The following is a 10,552-nucleotide window of genomic DNA, read 5'->3' on the forward strand; positions in this document are numbered from 1 at the left end:
CTCACAGAGCTCTTAAGGCCTCTCTTATGACTAAGACATCCCTATTGACGACATTCTCAGTCCACGTGCAAAAAAAACAACTGCATATCACGATGTACACGCCAAACACACAAGTCTCGAGAAACCTGTAATTCATCCTTAGGGCCCTTCTAGAGCCAGTGAAATCTGGTCTCAACCAGCAGAGCCGGAGGAAACTGAGCCTTTGGTACCTCACTGCAGGCAAACCTCTCAATTGCAGGCCAATCTGATCGTTTCATTGCGTGTTCACTCACACAGAGTGAAATGAAATCACACGTCCCACAACTAGACATCTGGATGACTATCAGTGCTAATGGTTAAAGTTTAATCTCGGCATGCAAATTTTGTTCTTGTTGAAGGGTGGTGACCATGTCAATAATTGACATGGCGGGTATTTCTCACAATGGGCTAATTAAAATATTAGCCTTTCGCCACAAAGAAGTCATTGTGATTGCGATTCCTTAATCACTTCTCGTCCTCTGAACTTTGGACATCATCTCTTAAAAACAGTGTAGTCCTTTGATGTTTTAACTGAAATGCCTGATGTTTTTGTGTATTTGCCAAAGGCTCAGGTTTACTGCTTTAGCACCTGCTGGAACTTTAAGTCAACACACACACACACACACACACACACACACACACACACACACACCTTGGAGATGGGGACCAGTAAGTTGGTGAAAAGTCGTGCAGTTATCAAACTAACAGGTGCCAGGTCATTTCTATCTACAATCTAGTTGTAGATTTCTATCTACAACAAAAGGGTTTTCCCGACAGCCATCAGAACTCTAAATACCGACATGCACTAAACACTAAGCACTTTATTGACTACAAGTCACATACCATCTCGGTCACCTTACACATGTGCATAAACAAAGCTGTATTAATTGATGTATTTATTGAAGTACTTTGGTCTATGCCACCGCACTTTGTTCTACTCTTAATGTATATATATATATATTTTTTGGGGGGCTGTTCCTACTGTTTTTGGATAGTTGTAGTATTGTTATGTTATATGTTGTTGTTGTGTTATATGTTGTCCCTCGTCACACCAACAGGAGAAGCACTCAAAATTTCGTTGTATAAATACAATGACAATAAAGGCTTTTCTATCTATTCTATCTATCTATATGTTGAAAGGTTCTCACATCTGTTGGCATTAAAACAGAAGTAATGTACACAATGTGAGAAGACACAAAAAAAACAACTTAAAGCCATTCTACAAGTGTTTCTCATTTTTTAATTATTAGATGACACCAATTTTCAAATGTACATAATAGCTGTACCGTTCTCTTTCTTCAGTGTATAATACAGATATTTACTGTTAGAGCATATCCAAAAATTAAAGAAAAGATACCCAAACAAAGACACCCGCTTTAAAAAAAAACTAAAACAAAAACATCCAGGAAACACTGCGACACAGAGAAAAGACCACACAAGGAGGGAATCAGGAATATTTTGTCTCTTTACATTCTCAAAACAACAAAAAAAAAAAAAAAAAAAAAAAAAAAAGCGAAAACAGCAGTAGTGATGGTTTTATAAGACTTCATTTAGAAGAAGATAAAATGAAGAAAATAAAAATAAAAGTGAAGTGCAAATCTTTGGAGGTTGGAATAAAGTTATGCGACATAAATAAAGATATAAAATACAGCCTATCAAAATCGAGACAGACGAACAAAATAAAGGCAGACGATTGACTTCAAGTAGAGGGTCCCCAGACAGAGATGGATCATGGGAAGATCACCCCCGAAAAAGCAGCTCATTTTTTTCTCTGGAAAACGTTGGCCAGCATGGCGCCCGAGGTGGTCAGCTGGCCCATCTTGCTCAGAAACTTTGTCTTGGCATCTTCTCCGACGAGACTAGCTGCGATCGACATCGAGCTAGAGAGAGAGAGAGAGAGAGAACAATTAAAGACAACCATAAGTACAGGAAGCTCTTATCCTTTCACCCTGCAGTAAATCAAGCTTATCCAAACTAAAAGGAACGAGTATTTGCCCCAAAATCAGTCACAATTTTCAGACTCGATTTTGAAAAGCATAATTGCCACGTTGTTCCCGCTCTGGTGGCTGCGTCAGTGCTTCCCAAGGCTATTATCTCTATAGAAATGCTGATACAGACTGCGCTAGGGTACTTTCTGCTTGCCACAGAATGTTTATGCTGCGCATCCACCATGTTGTAAAAACCCAAACCCCTTATTGTGTTTGAGGTCCCACAACACCGAGCGTTAAAATGGTGGCACTGCAAAGAAAATACCCACAGGAAGGTTCACAGACTCAGTTCACCTCACATGAAACCAGGGGTGTAAGACCGTAGCAAAGCACGGACTGAGAAAACTGCAGAGCTGTATGGCACACTGTATGTGTATGAGAACAAGCAGTTTTTGGTTTTTATTCATGAAAAAATAAAAACAGGCCGAAAGCCGTTTCAACCGCTTCTTGGAGAAAAGCTCTGGGAAGTCGACAGATACTCTCCTCCAGCTAGAGCACATCAACAGCATAATTACAGTGTCTGCTGACAGGTTGGATCAAACCGACTGCAAATTCTAATGATGGACCCGCACATCATGAAACGTGCACCAGATCCTGGGCGGAAAACCACGGAAAGCGAACTTCCATGTCTATGAACTGTAAGAAGAGCAGTGACTGGTTGTACGTGATCAAAGACCCCATTTAAGTTTGGGAAGTTAATCAGAAAGCTACACGTGTTCGCAATATGGGGGGGATATGGCATCAGAAAGCCACACTCGAGATGATGTTACACATATGCTATGAGACACGGAAGGGTGACAGAAATGTGTGAAGTATACAGCTTCCGGGTATGTGTGTTTGTCACATTGCTGAAATATTGAGCCCGAATGGTCACTTTAAAACACACTATTTCAACACACTCCGTCTGGTTCTGAGAGACAACCACAAAGCGTGGACACATTTCTTCAGAAATTGCTTAGGTGTAAGGCAACATCCGAGAGCTAACGCTAACAGACTCAAAGAACAGTGTGATTTTTTTTTTTTTTTGCTTTTCTAGACACTGCCACAGATGTGCAGACGCGGACGGCTGTCGCGGGTTTTTACGTAAAACCGTTAATGTGAAGCGGCCCTTCCCTGGAGTAGCGAACAGAGCACGAATGGCACTGGTCGGCCATAATGACATGTGGCTGAGCCAGTGGCCTACACCGCCGCCTGGGAAGCGCCGCTCACCCTGCAGTCATGTAGCAACATTCAGCTCCTCAGTCACAGTGTCCCTCATTTACATTACATTTACATTTAGTCATTTAGCAGACGCTTTTGTCCAAAGCGACGTACAAGGGAGAGAACAGTCAAGCTAAGAGCAATAAAAAAGCATGGTGTAACAATAAGTACTACTTTACATGAGAATTAGAAAAACAACAACCTAGAAAAGAGGAAAAAGAAGTGCAGGAATGTAACTGCTGAAGTGCAAGTTAAGCGCTAGTCAGGTGCCAGTTAGGAGGGGAGGTGCTCTCCCTCATTGTTCAGGCTCACAGGTTTTAAAATGGGCCCTGGCTTTCCAGATGACTTGTTTTGCTGTTGTAATGTTAATGGGATGATTAACCACAGATCAGTACTCCTGACTGAAGGGGGGGGCTGACGACCTGTTCTGTGTGGTGGTACAGGACTAACATTTAGTGATGCGGGGGAACAATGTAGAGGTGTGTAGAGATAGAGAGATAAATGGATAGACAGATAGAGAGAGAGATATGAGGGTGGATGTGAGGAAAAAGTGGTTCTCACCCTTGCGCCTCACCGACACCCTTGTTTTCCACCTTCAGCTCGCACTCTTTAATCATTGAGCTCAGAATAACCTGCGAGAGAAGGACAGATGCACAAAAAGCAAAGTGGATCAAAATAAGACCTCTGCTGGGAAGTGCAGTTCCGCCTCTCGCGTCTCCCCTGGAAGACTTTCCGTGCAGAGCATGTGGTTAGGAGCATACATCAGCTGATCATTAGCTGGCATGGAGAGGTTTATCTTTCTTTTTTTTTTTTTTTTTTTAAAACACACTCATGAAATATGAATGAGGTTTTATTTACAGCAAGTGGTAGTTACGGGACACAACCATATAATAATCCTAAGAACAGCACAATTATTTACAGTAACTGACAGTAATAACTGCACCGCATATGCAAGTTAAACTGTGACCAAGATGTCGTCCACACGACAACGGAGTGTTTTGTAAAACAATGTTTTTCCTTTGCGTTTTCAAAAAGATTCGCTTTCCCTGTTTTTTTGCGTTACCACGTGGACGCGGACGAGCTCTCAAGACGCCATGGCATCAGCGTCCTCCTAGAACAAGTTGGCTGACAACCATGATGCGTCTGACAATCAAAAACAGATTATCTATTCATTGCCACTGAGGATGAGGTGAAGGCTTTGGAGGGTGAAGCTCAGCCAGAAGCCTCACAGAGGATGAAAGGTGATCGGATGAAGTTGGGGCTGTGATGTCGTAAGACGCCGTTGTCCTGTGGACGCAAGGCCAAAATGCAAAAAGACTTCTCCATTTTCGCAAAAACTCACCATTGTCGTGTGGACACCCTCTAAAATAGCTAAGCTTCTTTCACTGTGGGTGAAAGTTCATGAACTTGAGGAACTTAAGCATCAGATCACCGTTTGGTCGAGACCCACCTCATGTTCCGGGGAAAAATGCTCCATATCAGCTCTCAAGCACCTCAGACCAGGAAGGAAGTGATTCACCATCAGGTCCTCTGAAATGACTGGGGGCGCCAGAGTCAGGGAAAGGCTAAGCAAACACACTGGGAACATGTCAAGAAGGTTCACACTGGCCACAACGACTCAGCCTCAAACTATGTCTTGGTATGCATACGGTTAATATGCCTAACAGTAAGCAGGTATGACTACGATTGAAAGTATGTTGTGAACTTTTGCAAACATTTCATTGAAGGCTGGATAAAGGCTTTGTTTGCACCCGTGAGACTGCATACAAGTTGTTAGAGGACTTAAATGTTGTAAAAGGACCAAAAAGGTAACTGCTCCAAAATAATCATGTATGTTTCCACAGCACAAAAAAAAAAAAAGAGCAGAGCCAAGGCCTTTGCCTCAGGTCCGCAGCAGACAGTGGCCATCTTTGATGATGTCACAGCCCCATTTGAAACCTCCGACAGGCAGGCAGAGGGTCTAATAAAACATTCTGGGGGGTCTCCGCCACCGCTGCTGCTGTGCCCAGCTTCGGAGCAGGCAGCAGTTAAAAAAAACAAGAAAAAAAATAGAAACTTGAGTCTGACCTCGCCCAGCTGGCTGCTCGTCCTCCCGCTGGTTGGCTGAGGTTGCGGGTCAGGGAGAGCAGGGAGAGCGTGCAGAGCCTCGGCGGGGGCTGAACAAGGGAGGCAACGAACGATCGAGCGAACGAACGAACGAACGCGAGAGAGCGAACGAGCAAGCGAGCGAATGAACGAGAGAGCCCTGTAGAGTCGCCCACTCAGGCATGTGTGCTGGGAACTCTAACCAGCGGGGCCGGACGAGGCTCTCCCTCATTACCCCGACAACATCACAGAGCGGTTAGCGCAGTGCATTCTGCCATCCACCCTGCAATTTGGTGTACAGAAATGGATGAGGTTTATTTTCTTTCTTTTACTGCCAAGTGGGATATGCAAACACGGACAAAAAGAGAAAGAAAAAGAGAGAGAGAGAGGGAGCGAAAGGGAGAGAAAGAGAGAGGACGAGTGAGAGAGAGAGAATGGGAAGAAGGGAGAGGGAGAGGGATAGAGGGAGTATATGAGAGAGAGAAAAAGGAGGGAAAGATAGGGCCAGAGAAAGGGGGAGAGACAAAGAGAAACAATCAGAAAGACAGAGAGAGAGAGAGAGAGAGAGAGAGAGAGACAGACCAAGAGGGTGAGAGAGAGAGAGAGAGAGAGAGAGAGAGAGAGAGAGAGAGACAGACCAAGAGGGTGAGAGAGAGAGAGAGAGAGAGAGAGAGAGAGAGAGAGAGAGAGAGCGAGAGAGAGAGAGAGAGAGAGAGAGGGTGAGAGAGACAGACCAAGAGGGTGAGAGAATGTAAAAAAAAAAGACTTCACTCTCTGAGGAAGGAAAACCAGAAAAAGTGCAGATGCCTGGGGGAAATGTCAGCTGCGGGTGCCAATACTTGAATGGAGCTGAAAAAGTCAGACACCCATAGGATAGGAAGGGCCCACATCACCCTCACCCTCACGCTCACGCTCTCTGCTCCGCATGCTGTCATTTCATACGAGCAGAGCACTACAGAAAAAAGGAAAACAGCCCCTCTAACACTCTGCCATAAGCCACAGAGGGCGTCACACGACGTACATCTGTGCGAGATTCAGAGTAAACAATGGAAAAGTCGTTTAGGTCAGGAACACTTCTCACTGGAACTATTCTGTGTGTTCATGGCTTACATGATTTTTCCTCCCTTTTATGTGGGTAATGATAAAGATCGAATAGAAGGTGTGGTGTATGCGTGTGTGTGAGTGTGAGTGTGTGAGTGTGAGTGTGAGTGTGAGTGTGAGTGTGAGTGTGAGTGTGAGTGTGTGTGTGTGTGTGTGTGTGTGTGTGTGTGTGTGTGTGTGTGTGTGTGTGAGAGAGAGACAGAGAGAGGGGGCGGGGGGGGGTGGGTGGGGGGCGGAGTGTGTGCGGTAATTTTTCACTCATCACAATCCTTGTGCTGTATTTCGCAAGCCGATCAAGATCCAGACGGACCATGTTAGAACTAGCATGGCGCTTAACGCCTCACAGAAGGTGCTGACAGACAAGACAAGTCATACTACAGTTAAGAGTCATCATCTGCCTCCAGTGATGTACCACTGATGGGGAAAGGATACAACAGCAGGACAGGGCACTGTAGGCTTCGAAGAGCTGCGTGGCGATGTCGATCCGCTTGTTTTCGGCCGTCTGCACGTTGTTGGCCAGAGCCAGCTTGTGCAAATGTGGAAGAACGACTGCAAAAAAGAACACAGCAGGGGGGGGGGGGGGGGGGGGGGGGGGGGGGGGGGGGGGGGGTTAGGAACAGCTTCCCACAACCCTGGCTCTTGGAGAAGACAGAAACAAACCCCAAAACACAGACGGTTGGGGAAATAATGCACAGAGACATGTGTCCACTCATAAAACTGAACAGAGAGAGGTTTCCATGGAAACAACGCTCTATATTTCATTTCTGTTGTTTAACAACTTACAGAAACTTAAGAAAAAAAAAAAAAAAGAAGCAGTTTAATTCTGAATGGGGCCCATTTAGAAAACAAGTAACAATACTACAGTACAGTGACTCAGCAGAAATGTCCAAATGGGCACGACAGGTTCGGAGACACCTACACTCATCCCTGAACCGCGGCTCGGCGTTGGGACCGACCCTCCCGAAGGTTTTGATGATCTCCATGTGCAAAGAGTGCTGATCTTGATACTGTGGGTCTTCAAGGAAGGAAGCCAATTGCATCTTAACCCTCTCCAGCAGCTGTGACAAAAACAGGTGTATTTTACGGGTACCAGTGAGACACTAGACTTCAGAGTTCACATGTACTGGTCACTAGTGGCAGTGGCAATGGGTTCAATTCTGCAGAATTTTTGTTCCAAACTTTCAGTTCTCACTTCACAGCAGTAAATACAATCACAGTAAAAAGTGTCATAAGAAACATATCTATAGAGATAAAGGTATACATAGAGATGTAGTATCAAAATACCTCTTTTTGCGTGACCGTCTCCATAATGGTACCAAATGCTGGGATGGTTGATATCCTCACAGAGCTACAGACAGACATGGGTTAAGCTGCATGTGTACTTCAGGGTGGGGGTCTTACTCATGTTTTATAAATCATGCATTACGAATCATGACAAAATCACCACAAGCACTGATTACACTGATCACCAATCATGTCAAATGGCTTGTATGGTAAGCAAGAACGGTTAAAAATGTTAGATGATAATTGCCATGTCAGTATGAAAAATGATTTAAGTCAAATGATGGGGGAAGAAAAGCAAACATACATGTGGGGAAAAAAAGCACAAGAAAGAAAAGGAAGGAAAAAGGACTTGTGTTTTGTTTAAGTTTAAAAAAAAAAATAATTAAAAAAAAACAAAACTTATATCATCTTGCAATAACTCACAATTCAGGACCACTGCACAAGGTTATAAGGGCCGGAGCTACTCGCTTGTCAATTAAGGCTTCACTCATGCCTCGGAGAATCAGCTGCAACCAGGCAGATGCACAGGAGAGACAGGTGGGTGAAAAGAAAAACAAAACCAAAAACACAGAGGGCCCACAACCTGGGGGGGTGGGGTGGGGTGGTGTTGGGGGCGAGGGGAGGGGGGGGGGGGGGGGGCTGGAGGGGATGAGGGGAGTGAGGGGCAATGTGCCAATTAAGAGGTCAAAGGTCGCAGCCGAGCATGCTAGGAGCCTGACGGACAGACTAAAAAAAAAAAAAAAAAAACGAATGCAGCCGCTCAAAAGCGAGGTGGAGTTAGTGAAGACTGGACGGATGGAAAGGATGTTAGTACACTAAGCATGTGTGTCACACAAACAAAAACAAACAAACAAAATGAAAAACAAAAAGGGGGGGTGCATTCCGCCGTGCCTTGGCTTCATCCACAAAAATGCAATCTCACAAAATTGAAAATAAGCACTATTATATATATTTCTATACATTTTCCATACATGAGTATGAAACATACATATCGGTTGCTTTAAATGTGCATCAATTTCTACATTTAAATTTACAGTTCACTTCTACCTCTGCACTTTGAGATTAGATAAAACTGTTACATAACATTAGCGCTTTTGAGGGTCATGTCAGGGTGAAGCATTTGGTTCACGCCTATGTCCACAGGGAGATTTGCATATGGCTCACAAATCAGACATCTGTCATGTTCCCGGGAGGGCAAGGCAAGGCAAGGCAAGGCGGGAGGCCCCCCCCAGCGACTGAGGCAGGCAGTAGGGACTTACATTTCGGGATCACTGGAGAGAGTGATCAGGGCTGGCACCACCCTCTGAGCTACTAGTGTCTCATTCACCCCCTTCACCAACAGCTGATTGGTCGGGGGGGCAGAGGTGATGTCACACAGGATGCATGGAATAGAGCGAGCACAGTGTCAGAGAGAGAGAGAGAGAGAGAGAGAGAGAGAAGAAAGAAGAGGAAAGAGGAGAGGGTAGAGGGGCAAACAGAAAAAAATACAGAAAGGAACAAAAAGAAAGACAGAAAGTAACAAACCGTGACAAAAATAACCACAGTGCCAGACACATACACGCACACACACACATACATACATAGATACATACATACATACACACGCACACGTTTGTCAACATACAGAAGCCAACTAAGAGACAGCCAACTCACCGAAAAAAAATTATTAAAACAGACGACCAAAACAAATACAGGCAAATACATAAACTAAGCTACAGCTGATATGATGAGATGACAATGTGCGTGTATGTGTGTGTGTGTGTGTGGGGGGGGGGGGGGGGGGGGCGGTATGTCACCTTCCTCTTTTCTACTTTTAAAGGGATGGGAGATGGAATGAGGGGGCAATTGTATCATCTCAATGACAGCAGCAAGCGTGCTGGGGTGCAAACACAAGCCAGATGCTGTAAACTACATGAGGTGTGGGGATGGGTGGGGGGGTTGGGGGCAACAGGATCATGGTATTGTTTAAGAACACAGTAGAATGTACTAAACAATGTCTACAAGGAACATTTCTTAGGGCGCCTTTCTTGCATTCCCACATTTTCATTTTATACCAATTCTAGAAAATAGATTTGTTATTCACTCAGCACATAACTTTTACATTTTTAACAGTTGCATTGTTTTTACACTGTGACTCAGGCAATTCCCAATGGACAGTGTGCTCGGCAGGCCTCTCAAATGAGGGAAAAACCACATGAGTGGATGACTTCAGTGACTAAGTGAAATAACGCATCAGAGACTAGAGAGGCTAACCACTGGAGACAACCTGCAGAGTACACTGGTCTTGAATATCCCCCTGAGTCTCCCTGAGCTCGACCACATGTAACAGTAATAATGTAACCAGCAGGATACTTCCACAGAGGCATAGAGTAACTGACTACGTGTAGAAATAGAGGCCTAGACAACAGCTAGTCCTGGAACCAATGTGGCTCTGAGCTGCCGTCAACATCACAGGAGGACACTGCACTAAACAACATCAAATTAAGCAGACGCTGATATTGCTAATGCTAACATGCACTCTGCCCCATACTATCCTGTGCCTTAAGCTAGCACGCTAATAGCAGGAGAACTCACCTCGAACATGCGGGCAGCTGTGCAGCGCACCAGGGCAGAGGTGTGCACCACCCCGTACCACAACACCGTCAGCAGAAGCTCATGGTAGGCCGGGTTAGCCCTGAAAGGAGAGCAGATCTGGGTCACAAATCCTGCATTGTGTCTCTAGGCAGAGCTATGGTCAACCATTCCAGCATGCTAAAAGCCAATAGACTTGCCTTGCAAGCATCAAAAAATAGCAGAGCTGGCATTGATGAAAGCTAGCTACCTTGCTAACAGATGCATTTTTGGCGATATATTTTGTGATGTTGTACAGTAAAGAA

At 44.9% G+C, this 10,552-nt stretch overlaps 1 protein-coding gene across 10 annotated transcripts in view; it reads right to left on the reverse strand.

Annotated features, from left to right (window-relative positions):
• Nucleotides 1-1,238: 1,238 nt before the first annotated feature.
• Nucleotides 1,239-10,552, reverse strand: part of relch (RAB11 binding and LisH domain, coiled-coil and HEAT repeat containing) — a 40,220-nt gene continuing 30,906 nt past the window's right edge. For 8 of the 10 annotated variants that reach the window (XM_031584343.2, XM_031584342.2, XM_031584338.1 and 5 more), the window contains 8 exons: nt 10,251-10,350; nt 8,936-9,018; nt 7,677-7,740; nt 7,312-7,450; nt 6,825-6,941; nt 4,657-4,745; nt 3,768-3,838; nt 1,239-1,898 (listed from right to left, as the gene is read on the reverse strand). In XM_031584343.2, coding sequence (XP_031440203.1) covers nt 1,778-1,898; nt 3,768-3,838; nt 4,657-4,745; nt 6,825-6,941; nt 7,312-7,450; nt 7,677-7,740; nt 8,936-9,018; nt 10,251-10,350 — 784 coding nt within the window. In that variant the 3' untranslated portion in view covers nt 1,239-1,777. Of the gene's footprint in view, nt 1,899-3,767; nt 3,839-4,656; nt 4,746-6,824; nt 6,942-7,311; nt 7,451-7,676; nt 7,741-8,099; nt 8,183-8,935; nt 9,019-10,250; nt 10,351-10,552 lie in introns of all 10 variants that reach the window. The other 2 variants (XM_031584341.2, XM_031584345.1) reach the window with 1 other exon arrangement.

The sequence above is a fragment of the Clupea harengus genome, chromosome 17, assembly GCF_900700415.2.
Source record: "Clupea harengus chromosome 17, Ch_v2.0.2, whole genome shotgun sequence".
NCBI classification, from domain to species: domain Eukaryota; kingdom Metazoa; phylum Chordata; class Actinopteri; order Clupeiformes; family Clupeidae; genus Clupea; species Clupea harengus.